The following is a 20871-nucleotide window of genomic DNA, read 5'->3' on the forward strand; positions in this document are numbered from 1 at the left end:
CAATATTAAATATATAATTCATAATTAATACATTACTGACAAAAAGAAAGTTTCTCATTGAATTTCCCTCCAGATGTTATATGGTGGCCTATGAGATACATATATTAGTCGTCTATTATGAGAGAAACCTAAACATTAGAGCATAGCATCTTATGCTTTCTAATTTCCCCTCCATATAAATAGAACAGGGATAAATATAGTCAAGGGTAGTGAGCCAAAAGTGAAAAATGGCAAAATTTTCTTCGTGGGAAGAAATGCTTACCGACCTTACCTGAAGTCATTCAAGACACAATGTAGCACAAAGTCAATAAAATGAACAAGGACAAAATATTCAATGTGAGCGTCTTATGCTGAATGTGGATTCAATGTTATCCGTGTAAATGCGTAGTGTCTAACATATTTCTAGTTTTAAATGTAGGCAATAAACAAACGAATAGTAATACAATTGGATCTTTTTAACCACACAAATCGGCGTTAGCTGTTTTACAAATAATGACAAAAAACTGCACAAAAGTATTAAAGCACCAGAAAAAAGGCGATATAATCATTAATTCACCAGTGATAGGGAGATCTTGTCTTACTTGCCCGTTCTAAGAGGTTTTATTTTATTTACACTCCTACCTACTAAACAAATGTAGAAAGTTTTCTTCCCAAGTTTCAAGAATGTTCATTGTGCGAGAACATGATATCTGTAATTTCCACACAACTCTTTACAGTCACTGTTGGTTAGAAAATTTGCTGGATGCAGTTAGACAAGTAACATGGGAAGATGAAAAGCGCGTAGCCTAGTTTGAGAGAAATAAAACAACTCAAATTGAATGGGCTACCATTCAGTTACCTTACTCAATTGTTATGTCGGATGTTTGCACACAATATATGCCAGCACAAATTTCCATACTGATAATCAATTTAACAGCAATGAACAAAATGCCGAAAAATACACGTGAGCACTCGCATTCAATTCATTAAATATTTTTTCACTTCCTTTATTGCACAGCCAGGAAGAAAATTCTGTACGCGGCCATATTTGGAATCGACCAATATTTTTAGGGGTAGATTAAAAATTGTACATGTAAAACAGGCACATTTAACATTGAACGTGTATGTTTACAGATGGATATTGATATATTTAGTTAACTTATTACGTCACATGTTTTATTACTGTCACAAATTCTGGTTTGAAATACTCTTGGAATTAACAGTCTCAACTCAATATGTACACCCTTACTTTCGGAAAAAGGTATGATCCTTTCCCTCTGACGAGTGGATGGCGCCGGGCGTACCGCACATGGCGTGCTGAGCAAAATCTGTTGGATTGCAGTCTTTAAACCCGTTACAATCAATTTCTGATAAGAAACTGATCGCGTTTGACGTTAAATGCACGATACAGAGAACATGGAGGCCGAAGCTGAGTTTGAAGAGGGCGAAGAGCCTTCGTTTAGTGATCCGGAGGATTTCGTAGATGACATCAGCGACCAGGGTGAGCATACCGAGGAAAGTAGCCGGCTTGCGGCCTGGAACTGGACCTTCGAAATGGCTGGAGTTATTTGGTTGCTTTTGCGAATCAAGCCAGTTCTCTGTGGCTGCCTCACTAGTTATCGTGCTATTTGTGTCTGTATTCCTGTGGTGTATGTACCTATCAACTCCAATAACTGTAAAATGCATGTGGTCATCGATGCTTAGCTATATTACGTAAAGCCAGCTAATTGTTCCAGCTAGCTAACGTTACTGAACGGTGTTGAAGAGCTAGGGAGTGCGGTGTAGCCTGTAAATTGGCTAAACACCATGCCAGGCTCACTGATCTATGGTGATCATAAAACCTGTGCGAAAACGTCGATACATCTGCTCCGTGCAATGTACACCCGCTGACTTTTGATTCTGTTATAAATGGGTTAGATACAGTGTTGCGACAGGAATGCTTAGGATGCCCGCTTAGGATGCCCACAGGCAATGCATCCAATAGCTTATGGTTTACTTAATGTTTAGGGAATGTACCGTTACCATATGAAATGTAATTTTAGTCTCAACTTGCTAGGTATGAGTACCGTACGTCGTATGCACGAATACTTTATGAATTGACGCATTAGGACGTATTTTATGTTCTGATCCATGTAACATTCAGTTATTGTTCTACTGTGCCGTGATTTCATTAAGGACTAGAAGTAGCAGCAGGTGTCATTTGTGTTCTGTAGTTGCGCATTGTCAACTTTGTCGTCTGCAGAGCTTCTCGAAGACATTCTGAGGGAGCAGCCGCAGGAGGCGGATGGCATCGACTCCGTGATTGTGGTGGACAACGTCCCTCAGGTTGGGCCAGAACGTATCGAGAAGCTGAAGAATGTCATTCATAAGATTTTCTCAAAGTTCGGCAAAATCACAAACGAGTTTTACCCGGAAGAGGATGGGAAGACCAAGGGGTTAGTGTGCCTGTTGACGAAACATTGAGTGATCGTTATACTGTCATGGTGAAATATTGCTGTTATGTTGAGAATCATGTGTTTTTTTTATCTTCATTTTTTACATCTTCAGGTATATTTTTTTGGAGTACGCCTCTCCCAGTCATGCCCTTGACGCCGTGAAAAATGCTGACAGCTACAAGCTGGACAAGCAGCACACATTTCGTGTGAATGTCTTCACTGACTTTGATAAGTAAGATGGGCTTCTAGCACAATGTTATGCATGTCCTTCTAATCGACCTCTTTCAGCCTTCATTGGATATTTGAATTCTATTAGCATATTCCTGCCTGGAAGGCTAGTTTGTTGCACTTGAAATTTGCTATTGGGTTGTAAATTAAATGGCTCCAGTGAATCAAAGTAATATGTTCTGTCAACGCAATTTATTTTATATCTGAAGGTTATGCATGTCTGCTGTAAATAGGAGAATTGTAAAACACACACTGGGTTTTTTGGTGCAGGTGAGGATATAAAGTATCTATATTTTTACATGAAGTTAATTTGTTTCCCTCAGGTACATGACAATCAGTGATGAGTGGGAAACGCCTGAGAAACAACCCTTCAAAGATTTTGTGAGTATTTTTACTCTTATGTTTAAGGAAACACTTTACAGTTTTGCCTATTTACTCTGGTATTTATAGAAAGTTCAGGCCTGCTTTTGAAGTCAGTTCTTAACAGTGTAGGACCCACCATTGACATCAGACATGACCTAAACTACTATACCCACAATGCAAAACTGTCCCTCACACATGATTTACCGCTGTGTGGTTTGTGTATGCACTTTATGTTTATGTTGTTTCTTAGCAGTTTTCCTTTCCTTTTCAAGGGAAACCTGCGTCACTGGATGGAGGAATCAGATTGTCGTGACCAGTACAGTGTGATCTTTGAAGCGGGCGAACGGACAGGCATATTTGCCAACGATGTCAAGGAGGCCATCACCGTGGAGGAGAGAGCGGTGAGCGAAACGTGTCCTCCGGATAGGTTCGGTGCAAAAGTTTAATTTAATGCACATGGCAGGTTCTTATGCAGAGTGATTTACAGTGATTTACCTTCTGTTAACATAAAATCTTTTATAGAGCTGCATATTTGCAGAAACAGTTTTGGCTAAGTGCCTTCCTCAAGGGAACAATGACCGCACCCCATGAGGAAATTTAACTACGATCTTGGGGTTTAAAGCCCAGATCCCTAGCAGTCATGCTACAATGTTGCAATGCAGCAACTTGGCACGGCTAAACAATATCAATTTCTCACTGACACACCACTGTGCATAATGAAATTAAGTGACATTGTAATTTTGGAGGCTTTTCCCCCTTGTAAAGCAGACTAAGCTTCTGTCTCCAGATCTAAGCCCTTCAGTCTTCATTCGTTGATTAATCGCGCACGTGCAGTTATCGATTAAAAAGATCCAGTGTGTCCGAGCTTTCTTCTGAAGCGCTCCAAGCGGTCACTGTCACTAATCACGTTGTTGAAGTGAAGCGCGAGTTATGGGGAGTCCCTTAATGGGGCGGGTTCAGATTGCATCAGGATCGAAGAACGGTGCGGATGAGTGAAAATAAAATGTGGAACCCGTCTCTGATTGCGTGTCCCTGATCTGTTGGGCAGAGGTGGACGGAGACGTACGTCCGCTGGTCCCCGAAAGGCACGTACCTGGCCACCTTCCACCAGAGGGGCATCGCGCTGTGGGGCGGGGAGAAATTCAAGCAGATCCAGAGGTTCAGTCACCAGGGCGTGCAGCTCATCGACTTCTCCCCGTGCGAAAGGTACGTGCTCCTCCCACCCCAACCTAGGGCCCTTCTGAGAAAATATGGGTATCGTACAGCTGTCCCATGACCTTCCTCTGATTTGAATTTAAAATGTTTGCTTAAGTGAGGACATTGAAGACGCTTATGAAAACCAACTCGGGCAAACCAACCATTTCATTTTCACCTTGGAGTACACCTACTGGCTTTTAAAAATGAAACCATAGTCTATATTTTAATGTGAGATTTAGTTGCTACTGAAAATATATGTTGAAGATTTGATTACTCTTAGAATGCTTTCTGAATTCTTGATTTTTGAATTATATTTTGTACTCTTGCCATGGGTTATGGGATTTGAGATTTGTTCAGTGAGGATTTGACATTTTTAAACGTTTCTTTTTTTTTCAGGTACGTGGTGACATTCAGCCCTTTAATGGACACGAAGGATGACCCCCAGGCCATTATAATCTGGGATGTCCTGACTGGTCAGAAGAAGAGAGGATTCCACTGCGAGAGCTCTGCACATTGGCCCATCTTCAAGTAAGTGGATGCTTCCGTGCTACACGGTGCCTGTCACTCGGCCTGCAGACTTGGAGGGACTTTGGTGCAAAAGTCAAAGGCAAAAGTGAGACAGCTCTTAGAAGTCTGTATTATTCGTTTGGATTTGCCTGTCAGATTCTGTTTTTACAATTACAGTGCATCTATTTTACAGACACTCGTACAAAACTAAGCATATAGCAGTTGACATGCTGCAGTACCACAGAAAAGATTCTTAAACCCTCTTTGAGTGAGTAACAGTAAAAGGGAGTGCTAGAATCGACCGTTGTGTTAACACTGCAAACTTTCCAGCTAAAAATATTCAACAATTACTGAATAAGGTTTGGTGGAGTATGGCTGTGGAAAAAAATGCATTTGAATATGAATCAAACCATCATCTTTTCATGTTATGTTGGTTATGAAGTGACTACAAACAATCTATGCAACCTATGGCTCATGTTCACAAATTAATTGACTGTGGTGCTTGTTTTGTGAAATTTAAAAATCTCTCTTCTCTCATTTTTGCACTGGGCCATCCTGTAATAATCAATTGGTATTTTGTCATTTCAGGTGGAGTCATGATGGGAAGTTCTTTGCCAGAATGACTCAGGACACGCTGAGCATCTATGAAACACCAGTAAGAAGTTAAATTAAATTAGAATTTGTTTATTGGAGAAAGATTGTTAAAATACAATTGTACACATTAGTAATATCCAATGACTGCATGTATTCAGATTTGAACAGGCTATAAATATGATTTGTTGAAGTAAATTCTTCCCAGTTTTGTATTTATGTCTATCTAATGCGTTTACTTTTTTCTTTGGCACAAATGCAGCTGTGAGATTTAACCTAAATAAGAAATCCATGCGTGTACATTCATATTTCTCTTTATACTTGCATTTTAGTATAACATGTGAATTTTCTTTTATAGTCCATGGGGCTCCTGGACAAGAAGAGTTTGAAAATCACTGGCATAAAGTGAGTGAATGTGAAGTGACTTCCGTCCAGGGAAAGCTGGTTGAGCTCTGCATTTAAACATACGTACCACTTGTAATACGTACCTTTGCATAGACGTGTTGCTGTATTTCTGTTTAATGCCTTGGGTGGGTGCCTTCGCTAAATAGCTCTACTGTAATATGTGCACAGTCTATTAACCGTCAGCTTGCTTTTTCCTCAAACATTATTCCTCAAACATTGACAAATTTATTTATAATTAGGTAATAGACAGTAAGACCTTTTTCAGAGACTGTTAGGAAAATCCTCCCAGAAATAAGACTGGTAACTGTTGCAAACATCTGACTTTCAGGGATTTCTCCTGGTCGCCCGGCGACAACATAATTGCATTCTGGGTACCGGAGGACAAGGACATCCCTGCCAGGGTGACGCTCATGCAGATGCCCTCCCGGCAGGAGATCAGGGTGCGGAACCTGTTCAACGTGGTGGACTGCAAGCTCCACTGGCAGAAGAACGGGGACTACCTGTGCGTCAAGGTGGACAGGACCCCGAAGGGCACACAGGTACGCTTCCCGTGCGCTAACAGCCGCCATGGGCCACGCGGTGGATAAACGAATCGGAAGCCAGAAAACTTGACCAAATATACTTATTAAGGTGGTGCTCAATGCACGTTCATGGGGGGAAAGGCCTGTCTGGATTTCTCAAGGTCACCTGTTGAATATGTTTCTCCTTGTTGAACCTGGTTTTTGTACAGGCTCGCTCCATGAATAGAGCTACCACTCTGTTGTGTTTTTGTGGAATTAATTCATATTTAATTTTTGTTTTTGTTTTTTTGCACCATAGGGGGTCGTGACCAACTTTGAAATCTTCCGAATGAGAGAGAAACAGGTCCCTGTTGACGTTGTGGAAATGAAAGGTAAGCAGGGCTTGAGTGTTCAAATTTTCCACTTAGTAAAAACGTTAAACCGTCAGTCAGGTGATCGATAGACTACGAGTAGCCAGTAGGAGCTTGTTACACCGGAACTTCTGTTGTCCCCTTAAGCAGGAAGCCCCATACGTCCAGTGTCCTTATTGCCTTTATGCCGAGCGAATGTCATGAGAAATGGCAACGTGAATAGTCTTGGTTTATTGTTTGTGCATTTAATGCGTTTCCTGCTTTACAGAGAGCATCATTGCCTTTGCCTGGGAGCCGAACGGAAGCAAGTTTGCCGTCCTGCACGGCGAGTCGCCGAGAATCAACGCGTCCTTCTACCACGTGAAGAACAACGGCAAGATCGAGCTAATCAGTAAGCGCAGCACGTTTCCGAATTTAATTCCTTCTGCCATCAGGAAAGCCGTGAATAAACTGAGGTAAATTCTGTTAAAAGGGCATCAGTCTTTTTGAAATATTTGGTGTTTTGAATCAACCCCCCTGTACTGTAACGTGTAAAACGGAAGTCCATTGTGTAAAGCATGATGCATTGTTTTTCAGAAATGTTTGATAAGCAGCAAGCCAACAGCATTTTCTGGAGTCCTCAGGGGCAGTTCCTGGTGCTGGCTGGATTGAGGAGGTAGTAAATCATTTGTCAGATCGCTAAACAATTACAAAGTGTCATGCCAGTTGGGATATTGTTTTCAGCTTTGACGGATGGATACTCCCCTAGCAGCTTTTGTGTTCCTCAGCCACTCACTGTCGCACTCGCTCAAATTCAAATACGCTTGCTATTTCGGTCGCTCGGCCTCTCACTTGATAACTAGCCTCATGTTTCAGGCTAATAACCTTGTGCTGCTGTGAGCCTGTTGGCCAGGTTGACACTTGTATTGGAAGATGGTCCTACTTATAGAGATGTGATCTACTAATAAACCTATGGTCAGTTGCTGCTTCTGACCAATTGCAATCTTATGTAAGCAGGGCTCCAACTATTCCAGCTGACTGCTATAACACTGGCTAAAACTGGGTAGACCCAATAAGATTGCAGGAAACAAATCTCACAAACCAACTTCTTTCAAGAACTCCTAATCTACCTTACTTGCTGTTTTCTTTTTTCACCATTAGAGTGGGTTAGTGAAGTGGTTGAAGTGTTGCTGTTCCTTTATCATTTTATAAACTATTTAAAGTAGACGACACAGTGTTGAGAAAAACGATCCCCCTTCCTTCCAAAGCATGAACGGTGCCCTGGCCTTCGTGGACACGTCGGACTGTACCATGATGAACATCGCCGAGCACTACATGGCGTCGGACGTTGAGTGGGACCCAACAGGCCGATATGTGGTGACTTCGGTCTCCTGGTGGAGTCATAAGGTATGTTTATTTTGTTAAAAATGACAGTGCATGTCATGAAGAATAAAGGTCCCAGATTCACATCCCAGGACCTGTATTTCAGTCAGATCAACCAGAACTTTAATTTATGAAATGTGCTGTATGACATGGCACATGGTTCCTTCAGAAAGAGGTTACATTAGGTGAAATCAGTGGGGTCCTGAAAGTATGACGAGACTAAACCCAAAATCCTAAGACTGAAGTCTGTTTCCTTCCCTCAGGTGGACAACGCTTTCTGGCTCTGGACCTTCCAGGGACGCCTCCTCCAGAAGAACAACAAGGACCGCTTCTGTCAGCTGCTGTGGAGGCCCCGCCCACCCACACTCCTCAGTGCCGACCAGATCAAGGTGACCACCCCTGCCCCCACCCCCAGCCCCGTCAAGGTGTTTCCTATTCTACCTTCGGAAAAGAGCCGCAACTCAAAGTTCAATTTTCCTTTCTCAACAGCTTATCAAGAAGGACCTGAAGAAGTACTCCAAGATCTTCGAGCAGAAGGATCGACTGAGTCAGTCCAAGGCCTCCAAGGTAAGGGTCCTCGGGCCAGGTTGCCACGCGCAACGTACATTTCGGCTCTCATATGAAAGCCCAGACTTCACAAGCAGGAGATGAGATGCCATAAACTGGATAGCCATTCTGATATTGCGACCGTCTCTCCCTCCCCCGTTAGGAACTGGTGGATAAGCGTCGTGCCATGATGGACGAGTACCGCAAGTACCGCGAGATGGCCGCGCAGATGTACCAGGAGCAGAGGCCTCTCCGCCTCGAGCTCAGAGGAGGTAAGTCCGCTCTGCCTGAGAGGCTTAACCAGTGTTCACGCTTAAGGTCTGCTACTCGAATGCGAAAGGGGAGGGGATGCTAAGTTTTGAGGTGACAGAGGGTTGAGTGTCGAGTTGAATTGTTTCAAGTTCTCCCTGAAACGAGCCTGAATTAACACGGGTTAATTCAGCCAAATTCAGTCAATTGCAGCCAAATGGGTACATAAAAATGTGACGTTCATTATTTCACAGGCAGTGCATTCCTTGCTCTTATTGCTTAGTTAATCAGTAATTTGCTGGAATAAGTCTGTCCAAATGTAATTTTAGCATACGTGGAATTTCAAGAAATGTGACTATTACAGCACGTTGTGTAAATCGTGCCACTTGAATTTTAGTGAATTTAAGTGAAACTCACCCATGTTTTTAAGGTGTGGACACCGATGAACTTGACAGTAACGTCGATGACTGGGAGGAGGAGACCATCGAATTTTTCATCAATGAAGAAACAATTCACATCGGAGATCTGTAATCCCCACAGCAGGTGATTTATGGATAAGATTTAAATTATGAACAAATAATTGGCAATTAAGATCCGTCTGCTGTAAAATCGAGCTTTGGAGTCTTCAGACATTTTGTGTCTGCACGGTAATGTAATTCTCATTCCAAACGTTTAAGCTGATTTTTTTTTTCTTTTTCTGTTCTTCCGTTAACAGAGCACAAATCATTGAAGAGAAGACCAGTTGCATCGAGGGGAGGGGGGGGGGACAGGTCAAAAAGTCCCGATTTCATTTGTTTATTTGGGAATTCCTTGCTCCAGCATAATAATCCTTGTGTGACATCTATTTTAGTGCCTTTGATATTGGTCACTGCAGCGGGAGGAATTAGGTTTTTTTGAAACCCGTTCCTGATTTTGGGGGGGGGGGGGGGCCTCTTTGCCGAACAGCCTGGCAGCGGCGCCATCTCCGCGGCTCTCCACCATGTCCTTTTCGTACCTCGTTTTTGGGTCCCTGCGCATCGAGAACTTTGCCACCAGCAGGAAGAGGAGCCGCTCTGCCTCTCGGCACAGCGGGGACTGCTTTCACATGGCCAAACGGGAGGATGCGCACCCGCTACCAAGAACGAGTAGAACGGTCTACACACATTTTAGCGTGCTGAAACGGCACTACAGATGGCTTTACCCTCCTCCGTTCAGATTATCTGATATTAAAAAGCGCTGCAAGGTAATAAAGTACACTTAAAATATTGTGCATGCTCGGTGTCTTTTCTTCTGTTTTTTTTTTTTTTTTTTTTAAACGATCGAGTGTTTTTAACAACGTTGGTTTGGTCCTGCAAGTTTTCCTAAAAATGGCTTAACCTTATTCGACAGTACTTGTGTTATGTGCGGGCATTCATTTTTGTGCAGAATGAAAATGGAATGATCTAAAATTCTCAATCGGTTTTCAGTTGAAACCATAATAAGGTGTATTAAATGGGCCAGGTGGTTGTGTATCTGGCAGCTTCTTCAGGGGTGTTGGTTCAGGTCACGTGTGGCAGAGGTCCCAGGTTTCCATTGCATTTAAATCGAAATGTTGCTGTCTAAAGTTAACTATAAAAATTGTGTGTCTATCACTTTTTTCCAAGTGTGCACTTTAGTTAGCGCTCGACTACGAATCACACAGCATGAGTGTGTTAGCTATTGGGTGAGGGATGTTGAAGAGATCTGTGCCAACCCAAACCTAGTAACCTGTAGGTGCCTGTTGAGTGGCTGGGGAGTTGTTTTCAGAAGCAATTGTTAGGAAGCTCTCATACAACCGTGGAATGATTCATATTGCTCCTGTCTTTTTAATGCAAATCATCCAACAAGCTGTTAGCAGTGGCTCTACCAGTCTACGTGTAGACATTAGTGGTGTTTGGATGAATAGAATCAGGGTCAAAGGGGGTTCCCAGCAATATTCCATAATGGCAAAATAAGCAAGGGACCTCACTGAGGTGCAGTAGTTACTTTCTAGAAGATTCACATTGAATAAAAACAGGTAGGACAATGTCGTAATACCCTTGGGCGAGACACTTAATCTAATTCGCTTTAGTATATACACAGCTGTAATTTATGGATTCTTGTTGCGCAAGTTTCTCTGGATAATAGCGTATGCTAAATGCCAGTATGTAATGCAATGTTTGCAGCTGCTTGCTAAAGGGAATTAAAAGGTAATCTGGGAGCTTTCCGAGCCCTTGGCTGCCAGATCACAGCAAGACTCAAAGGTGAAAATCAGGGATGGCCCAGTCTTCTCGACCCAGCCATCAGAGACACGCTGGGCAGACCTTGCTTTCCTGCCTCGGAGTCTCGTGTTTTTACTCAATGGCACAGAGTTATGCTTAAGTAGCTTCAACCAAAAAAAAACATGTATACTGAACTCATCTCTTGTGAAGCTGAAAATAAATTGGAATATCACTTCCATATTGTAAACTATTTTTGAGTGGGGAGCGCAGGTTCTTAGGCCATAAAGAAATTGTTCATGTTTCATTTTATCTGTTTCTTCTTTCAGTCTGGCACAGGCTGTATGTTCAATCTCAGGTCATATCGCCATTATAGATCAAACCATCATATGCAGTGGACATATAGCTTAAGTATGATTCAAATAATGCATCAGTAATGAATGCAATTAATCAGGTTTGATTTTAATATGGCTGTGGTTAGGGTTATAAAAATGGTTAGGGTTGAGGCAGAATTTGGGTTTCATTCAGGATCTAGGGCTTGGGTCAACCTTCTGCATTGTAATGTGTTATTGGTGAAATACAGTTATTTCCAATTTTGCATTGTATCGACTATTTTGATTGTTTATAATCAGTGTTAATAGAAAAAAACTCATGTAAATCTCTTATTTTCATGTTCAAGTGCTAGGACTAGAATTTATACAAGGGTTATTTTTTTAACATTTGATTGTTTTTCATTCATTAATCGAAAAATCACCCATAGTCTTATGTATTGTTTCTGGGATTTGGGTTAGGGATTTTGGGTTATGTTCAGGATTAAGGGTGAGTGTTAGTCTTAGTTTTTCATATTACCCAAAGAAAAAGGAATCCAGAGTTCTGTGGAACAGTTTCTTTTTCAAGCTGAATGATTAGTTAAGCATGTACCTGCTGATTCTTTTTTTAACAGGATATGTGAGGTTTCGACGCGTTTCGTGCATAACTATTCACTTAACACTTGTTCTGACCTGTATCCCTGTATTATTTTTTTCTCAGACCTGGAAAGTCAGCATTTTTCACATTGAAACTCAAGTGTGTGTGCAGTTCCTTGCACGTGTGTATGCATATGCACATCAATCATTTGTACAGATTTCACTTCTGCTAATCAACTTGTCAATGCATTTGTAATTATTATAAATATTATTCTAATGAAAGACAGTATTAGCTCAGTGTTTCTCAACCCTGGTCCTGGGGACCCATTGTGTATGTTAGTTTTTGTTCCAACCTAAATAGCAAGCTTTGTTTTGTAATGAGAAATACTATAATAATTTTGTTATTATAGTATACTTTTCTTTTTTTATTTAGGGTGTAGACCTACTAATATCCCATTTTTTTGTACTTGACAGTATAAATGTTACATGACTCCCTCAGTTAAAAAAAAAAAACCCATCATATTTAGTTCAATCCTGAGTCAAAGAGACCCTCTGTTCAGCAAGAGCGCCCAGATGCGGACTCACAGACAGGTCTTCTTTCTCATACTCCGGCTCATTTCAAATCTCGCGATTTTACGTCCTCGCGATGTGTTGCCTTGACTTGTGTGGCAAGCAGCTCTCGGACGTTAACTGTATCGAGCTTCTCCTGAACGCGCTAGTACAGTTGAGCGTGGAGAGCGCAGAAGACGTGAGGCAGAGGTAAGCTGGCACTGTAAAAGCTAGTATTGTTAAATTAATTTTCTGAGTCATAAAACTTGGAAACTTTTTTTTTTAAAAGATCAGACACTTGTATGTATTCCTTTACTGTACACGATTACGGAGACAGGGTTGACAAAAATAATGAAAAAAGCATACCGGTTTATTTTGCTGGAGGGATATCTTTGAAAAACTGTTTCAGAAGTCATGTCTGAACTAGTCTTGGATACTCTTTTTCTGAGACAAAAAAGAGTATCTAAAAAAGAGCAGTCGGAGTGCATAGATATATTGTAATTCTCTGAGCGCATAACGTTTGCATTTGAAATTCTAGTTTCAAGGACTTATATTTAATCAGATGATGAAAACAGACGTTGGGGGGATAGTCAGAGGTCTGATATGGACTGTAAGGTTCACTGGCTCACTCAGAGAACGGAGTGAAAGGGCTACGCTGTGTTCAGTAAAAGGTGAGCAATATTTGCAGTTGCTTTTAACCTGTGTAGTAGTTGTGTCTAGCTAGCATGTTATTTATCAAAACAAAAACACGTCGTTTTCAACGTAAAACATGCCTAATTAGTCACGCATATAAAGTCCTGTCTTTAAGTCAGTCATTAAAATTAGGAAAATCTAGCCCTGCCATTAAAATTATTGATAATAAAAATGAGGCCAAGTTTCAACAAACAATAGTGACTCGCATAAATTAAACGAACTCTATTCCAAAGCAGTGCTACCCAGTGTTTCCCAAATTATTTCATGTAAATTGGCCCTGTGTTTTTTTTTTTCATTTTACCATCTGAAGAGAATGTGGTCATTCAACGTTTGTGTCATATGAAAGTGACAATTACCAATCATTTACAGTGGAAATAATCAGCAATTCAGCTGTGTTACACTTTAAAAAATTGTAGAAATGACTACATTGTATGTTTGAACAATTGTCTGCATCCAGTGCTTCAGGAGTATGAAAAGCACATGAATAAAATGCATTATTGTTGTTGTTGTTGCTGCTGTTGCTGTTGTGTTTAGAAAATTGTGTTCAGAAATTAGATTTTAAAAATGAATTCCTCCCACCCCTATCCCTTCTCTAGTGTAAATAATTGTGTGTTTCTTGGTATAAAAGTATGTTTGTAAATGTGAACGCTATTAGAAATTTTTCCCATGGGAATAATGCAGTATTCTATCCATCTATTTATCTATCTATCTATAGTATTTATTTTACAATCTGTATTTATTTACAAGTTTAAAATATACAAGAACATGTATGTTTTGTAAAATTAACTTGACAACAAAGTATGAACATATCCTTTCTGGATTGTAGGTTTTCATCAGCTGTTTAAAACATTCATTTAAATGTCTTTTTCCATGAGGCAATTTGTCAGTTTATTATATGTGCCTGTACTTCATTTGTGTGTTTCATTTGAATGTTGATTAGACCCTAATAAGGTGCTTAATGTTGGAACACAGGAACAATCTTCAGCTGTTCCCTTGAGAATCTAAAGAAATGTAGCTGAAATATGAATCACTAAATAAATGATAGGGATAATTGTGTAATTACAATCTGAGTTGAACATGGAATCCGGTGAAGAGATGCTGCCCTCCTTGCCCACCCCTGATCAACACCCTTAAAATATTGTTTTTCTCTGACCCATGAGCCTTACAACTCATTAAGTGTCTTAAAAAGCCAATAAACCAATTATTTACAGTAATATACATCATGTATGCATATATAACACAATTTAACATTGTTGCCAAAATCGTCAGACACTATATACAGTTCAATGCAAAAGTATTGGAACAGTGACTATGTATAAAAAGGTGCAATTCCTACACGGATTCCCCAATATGGATATAAACACTCAAATTAAAGCTGACAGTCTGCACTTTAACCTCATATTTTGTTTCATTTCAAATGCAATATACTGGAGTACAGAGCCAAAAAAAAAAGTGTCACCATCTCAGTACTTTTACATTTAACTGTAACTTTTAAACAGAACAGTGCACTGGATGTATTAGTCCAAGTTTCATGCAAATCAATCAATTGCTGTAGGAGGAGATTGTAGTAAGTTTTTTTATTTATTCAAAATTGTGAGAATTATGTTAAGGGCGGAATCGAGAGACATTAATCCAGTTTCAGTATTGAATATTCAGTTGATTGCGGGTAGCACTGTTGCCTCACAGCAAGAAGGTGCTAGGTTTGAATCCCGGCCTGGGCCTTTCTGTGTGGAGTTTGCATGTTCTCCTCGTGTCCATGTGGGTTTCCTCCGGGTACTCTGGTTTCCTCCCACAGTCAAAAGACATGCAGTTAGGCTAATCGGAGACTCTAAATTGCCCATGAGTGTGTGAGTGAATGGTGAGTGAAGGGTGTGTGTGCCCTGTCATAAATTGGCAACCTGTCCAGGGTGTATTTCCTGCCTCTTGCCCAATGCACACTGGGATAGGCTCCAGCACCCCCCGCGACCCTGACCAGGAATAAGCGGGTATAGATAATGGATGGATGGATGTAATTGATCGCTATGGCACCATTGAGTGGCCAGTTGCTGCTATTTTAATGCAGGATGTAGGGGGCATCAACCTTAACAGTTTTCACCTGTCCAAACAGATGTTATGAACCTTTAAGCCAAAAAAAAGAAAAATCTGAACAAAACAGCATTCCAGCAGCTTTGTGTGTGTGTTAAGGATGGTTGACAGAAACTTTGACCTGCTCTGATCGAGAACTGGTCTCAAAAAGTGTGGGAGCCCATGCTATGATCTGTGCAATTCACCCACTGAGGCAGTGGCTCCACAAAGGCCTACTAAAGAGTTTGAAGAATTTATTTTTGGTTGTTGGTCACAGTGCAGGATCTATTACACTGGGTTTTGGCAGAGTTTGAAGTGATACTATCCCATTGACAAACCACATAAAACTCCACCTTCGTTCCTGAGGTTGAGTCCAGGTTTACTCACAGCTAGATGTGAGTTTAGATGTTTAACTTGAATTCTCTTCTGTTCCATAGGAAGACTAGCTGTAGATGTCAAATAACTGTGGCTTGGAAAGCATTTGGCAAGGACGACTAGGATCAGAGTGATATTTCTTGCAGGCAGTATACGTCTTTTATTAATATGCCGCGAGGGACTAAACAAAATCAAAAAGTATTTTATGTTGGAAAATTTTTTGATCAAATTTATTCCTTTAAAGCGTCCATCAAAAATATAAACATAAACATTATTTGAATGAACACAGAATCCAGTCTAACTTATTTTATTGACTGTTCATTCTGAGACTGGATTTTTTAGAAACACCGTCTCAATTTTGTAATCTGTAATATTTTAGTGAATGAATGTTTGTTCTCTCCCTTTCTTTTTTGTGCTGAATATAGGGCTGACACAGTGGGACAGACAAGAGGATATTAGCATGGAGTTAAGATGATAATGACATGTTCTCAGCTCGGATCAGATAAAATGGGCAAGTCAAGATTTTTTCGAAATGGTCTAATCCTGGGTTCTGTGTTTATGATTCTACTGATTATTATTTATTGGGATGATGTGGGAGCTGCTCATTTTTACCTGCACACCACCATATCTGGACCTCAGGCTTCCCGACCCCCCCCCATAAGTCGCTCCACGCCTAAGCACGAGGCTGTCGAGAACTCCATCCCGTTAGACATTGATGCATTTCTTAACCAGTTCTTAGAAGGCACTTCAGAGCCCCATCAAAAAACAAGGGATGACAACACCCCAGCAGCCTTTGGAAATGCATCCACGGCTGCCGGCAAACCAGAAGACAAGGACACCTCCGAGGAGAAGAGAAAGAGACAGGACGACAGGAAGCAGTTGATGCATGACTTGTGCAGCATCAACAGCACCCTAGACTTTCCGGGGAAGAGCAGAACTTTTGACGACATTCCCAGCAGAGAGCTGGACCACCTAATTGTTGACGACCGCCACGGGATCATTTACTGCTACGTGCCCAAGGTGGCGTGCAGCCACTGGAAGCGTGTCATGATAGTGCTGAGCGAGACCCTCCTAGTCAATGGTGTACCCTACAGGGACCCTATGGATGTTCCATCCGAGCAAGTTCATGACATTAAAGTCCATCTCACCCTCAACAAGTTCTGGAAGCGCTATGGCAAGTTCTCCCGACACCTTATGAATGTCAAGCTGAAGAATTATACCAAGTTCCTGTTTGTCAGGGACCCGTTTGTGCGTCTGATTTCAGCCTTCAGGAACAAGCTTGAGAAGGCGAATGAGGACTTCTACCGAAGGTTTTCCACCGTCATGCTAAAGAGGTATGGCAATTACTCCAACCCCCCGGCTTCGGTTGTTGATGCATTCAGGTCCGGTATTCGACCGTCTTTTTCTCATTTCATTCAGTATCTATTGGACCCTAAGACACAAAAAGAGAAGCCCTTCAACGAGCACTGGAAACAAGTATATCGCTTGTGTCATCCCTGCCAAATCAACTATGACTTCATAGGAAAGTTGGAGACTGTGGACGAGGATGCCGAACACTTGCTCCGAACCCTTCAGGTGGATAACATCATCCATTTCCCCCCCGGCTACCGCAACAGAACAACTAGCAGTTGGCAGCGAGACTGGTTTTCCAACATCCCCTATGAATCAACCAGGAAGCTATACAAGCTCTATGAACCAGACTTCAAACTGTTTGGATACTCCAAGCCAGAAAAACTGTTAAATGACTTATAGACAAACCTCCTGGGGAGAGTTTAGAGACAGCTTTGAGATTACATTTATTTTCCTCACCAAAAAATACATACATATTCCAGTGAAAGAAGCCTGGATGGTCCATCAGAGCAGTCCACATTGCATTTCTGAAGCCTGAACCTTCCATTAATCTCTAGTGTGCATGGCATTTTGAGCAACCACTATCAAAGTGGGATCTGCTTCTCAATTCTAATCAGTGAATTGAATAGGAACAAGTACATGCGCTTTAGAAAGGTTTCCGACAACAGGACCTGGATCTGCAACAATCCTTTTGGAAAGTCTGAATAATATTTGTAGGGATGAAGGAGGCACTAAGCAGTATGTTATTGGTAATAAATAAAACCGCTTTGAAATGGGTACACATTTTCAGGAATGATCATTAGAAAGATAGGGCCTATGACTTAAAATGATCTATGCAATGGGAACTTATTGTTGACAAAATTAAGTTTACAACTGAAGCAGTGGTAACACTGAAAATATGCCTAGCAAGCTAGTGAATTTTTGTTGCACAAACAAGGGTTTTGGTTACTATAGTATTGGTTAACCTTGAGATCTCAAAAGTTTCAAATATCCCAAATGAGCACTTTCTGTTCAGAACTTTTTCCATGAGGAGCCTAAACTCATCATTTATTCTGTGCCCAGCCATTTTGATCATTTATGAATTAAGTGGTCCACGTTTCAACTTGTGAGATTAGCCCGAGGCTAAACATCAGTGTAGCATTGGTGTTTACTTCCGGCTGTAGAATGCAAATTTCTGAGCAGTGTTGGAGGTCCCAAATGTATCCTCTTTTGAAGAGTCAGTGAATTGTTGAATGTTTAAGACTGCACACAATTCAGCTTCCATGAGAAATATCTGCAAGCCATAGTCCCTGGTCACAGAACATATGTTGTGTTCTAACCAGGCATATCTATTGTGTGCCATCATGAAATATGGATAGAAAGCAATATATGTCCATTGTAATGTGTAGACATAAATACATGCTTACCCATATGGAGATTATTAGATTGAGGTTTTGTTTTTTTTAGTGTGTATTTTCCATACAGAAATATATATTTTTTTTAGTTTATGCACATACAAACATTTTATGGTAGTAGTGTTATTGGAATGAACACACTCCTGCCAGTATTGTCTGGGTTCTTCTTCCATGCATGCCTGTATGTAACATTATTTTTGACTATTTTTATGAATGTTGTTGGGTTCACAGGGAAAGGTGGCATACTGTGCAGGATTTTTACCTTGAAAATATGACAAAAATAACCATGCTAAGGCATATCTATGATGCCCCGGCAATCTCTTGTCATTCTATGCACTTTTGCTGAATTAGGGCACTGGCACCTGTATTTGTTATTCTAAAATGTGTTTGGGACATTTCTGGGTGGCACTCTTTTCTGTGTGGGGAGGGGTGGGTGTGGCTACAGAGCCTGAAGTTTGGAATTAGATGTTAGCGGACTGTTGCTAGCTGGCTAACCGCTGCAATGGCCCAAATACAGTGAAGCACGAGCCGAAAGGGCTCATTCAAGAACTGGAGTTAGCTTTCAGTTGCTTTTCCCTCAGTGGCATCAGCTTAAATTCGGCAAGGGGATGATGCGTTACCTCTAGCTAGCCAGCTCTGGTTTTCAAATTATTTGTACACTCGTGGTCCCGACCGGACCATGTAATGTCAGGTCTGATAGGAGAAAGTTACCTGTAGTTTATAATGAATTCACATGTGAGTGGCTTGGTCGGGTACTTGGGGGTGAGTGGGCGGGGAGACTTCTTTGAATGTAAACACATGGCCACAGCAAGGCTAAAATATCCTACAAATTATTCCCTTTAAACAGCTAGAATATTTAGCATTTTTACTTCAGAAAATGGGGCCTGCGATGTAAATACAGTATCTATGTTGGCTGGAGATTACAAAGAGATACTCCATTGCACAGCCATACCTCAGGGTTGGAAAATGTGTGTGTGTGGGGGGAGATCAAAGTTTTTCAAGTCAAGTATTTTTCTAATTGAATTTTATTTAAGGAAATATTTTTAAGTAAGGGAATTATTTTCATAAGCTGAGGTGTAAAACATAGTATATTTTTGCTACCACTTAAAAAGTGTTTTATTAAATAATTTTTCCAGCTATTGTGCTGCAATTGATGAGAGCAGTTTTTTGTTGGGGGAAGTCAATGATTTTGTGGTATTTTATAAGGCTTTGATCTATATGCGCTTAAATGAAAAGACTGTATTCTATGTTCTGCCTCTGCAGTAGCTTGCCTTTAATGTTCAGTGGGTATCCTAAACAAACTTCTGGTTTTGGTGACTTTTTGTTAATCTGTATGGATGAGGTGTCCTTGAAAGGACTGGTCTATAAACTTCAGTTTGCACAGAGGTGTCCTCACTATCTGTTAAACTACATAAAAAATATAAATGGTCTCCATCAATGACTAGATGGGGGTTATTTTAGACATGTATTTAAATGTTCAACATGGCTTTTACTTGCATGGACCAAGTTTTTTTGGGAGTTCACTGTATTAACTGTAAAAATTGGTGTATGTTTGTTCTGCATTTTATATTGCCCTAACGAAGGCTAGATTGGCCAAATTGACCGATTACATTACCAACAGGGATTACTTCTAGGTCCAGTTGATTTCAGCATTTTGTTTAATTCTTAACCTACTTTCCAAGAGTTAAAGAACACAATTTTCAGTTCTTGCTGTATGGTTTTTTTCAGGTTGTCATTTTTCTGTGGGTTTATTAAAGCATACAGTGACATTCAAACCTGGTTTGTTTGCTCATTTACTCATTGTGGAACATAAATACATGTTGTATAAAACACACGGTGATGAGCTGACAGTTGAAACAGCCCTGTACTGAAGTCAGTGGAGATCAAGAGCTTGTACATTGTGCACAGATGTGCGAGCAGATGTTCTTTAATGAGCCGCCAGCAGACCTGAAGAAATTATAGATTCAGAAGGAAGTCTTTGATGGTGTGTGTGTGAAGGGAAAAACTATCAAACGGTGACAGTAACTCTGAATTTATGGAGACTACATTACACATCGTTTCTGAACAAGTGAACATTTTGGCACATGTGCTTAACCAGGGTGTGAATTGCATTGTATTTGCAGTGTCCGGTTTTCAACCGTCGTTTTATGAGATGGACCCTGTTGTATAATTGTACGACTGTTGCCATGAAGTCTGAATACCTCTGGGCTGTCTCTGTCTCAGGGATTTCAGTAACTGAATATAACATTTTTGAAAGATAGCAGCTATTGAGATTCTTCAGAAAGCTAATCTTTTTCTGTATCCAGTCCATTCATGCTTATGGTTAAGGTTTATGACCTAAATTAGTCTACCATAATTTGTCACATTAAAGTGAAACCAAGCAATGGCATTAACCAGTGGGCTTAAAAGCAATAATTCCACATCAAGGATGTGGCGTGGTCCTTCCATTTTGTGAAATGGTAACCTATTCATCACCAGCCTGTTAGCCTTTGCTATTGCACCACGTCAAGTGAAAAGCTACGCAAGGGAAATGATCCCAAAACAGTATTTGTTTTTATGGTGGGTACTGGGGAAGGGGCCCAGTTTCTGTTCCCACATGTTCCACAGTTCTCT

General features: G+C 40.8%; 2 protein-coding genes across 3 annotated transcripts; both read left to right on the forward strand.

The window, feature by feature from the left end:
- Positions 1 to 1240: 1240 nt before the first annotated feature.
- Positions 1241 to 9982, forward strand: eif3ba (eukaryotic translation initiation factor 3, subunit Ba). The gene is made up of 19 exons (XM_064314599.1): positions 1241 to 1480; positions 2222 to 2414; positions 2527 to 2646; positions 2966 to 3023; positions 3278 to 3406; positions 4054 to 4211; positions 4599 to 4730; positions 5298 to 5364; positions 5659 to 5705; positions 6034 to 6244; positions 6525 to 6597; positions 6845 to 6967; positions 7153 to 7231; positions 7824 to 7962; positions 8202 to 8327; positions 8428 to 8505; positions 8648 to 8756; positions 9164 to 9276; positions 9449 to 9982. Exons 1-18 carry the CDS (start codon positions 1378 to 1380, stop codon positions 9262 to 9264), a joined length of 2046 nt encoding a protein of 681 aa, XP_064170669.1. The 5' UTR covers positions 1241 to 1377; the 3' UTR covers positions 9265 to 9276; positions 9449 to 9982.
- Positions 9983 to 10130: 148 nt separating this feature from the next.
- LOC135243085 (carbohydrate sulfotransferase 12-like) lies at positions 10131 to 20033 on the forward strand. Of its 2 annotated transcripts, none has more exons than XM_064314601.1 (2): positions 10131 to 13053; positions 15940 to 20033. In XM_064314601.1, the coding sequence occupies exon 2, from the start codon at positions 15986 to 15988 to the stop codon at positions 17264 to 17266; it is 1281 nt and encodes a 426-aa protein (XP_064170671.1). In that variant the 5' UTR covers positions 10131 to 13053; positions 15940 to 15985; the 3' UTR covers positions 17267 to 20033. The 2 variants fall into 2 exon arrangements, with proteins under 2 accessions (XP_064170671.1, XP_064170670.1); XM_064314600.1 differs by having other exon boundaries at positions 10131 to 12592.
- The last annotated feature ends 838 nt before the right edge of the window (positions 20034 to 20871 follow it).

Source organism: Anguilla rostrata, chromosome 17 (genome assembly GCF_018555375.3).
Source record: "Anguilla rostrata isolate EN2019 chromosome 17, ASM1855537v3, whole genome shotgun sequence".
Lineage (NCBI taxonomy): Eukaryota > Metazoa > Chordata > Actinopteri > Anguilliformes > Anguillidae > Anguilla > Anguilla rostrata.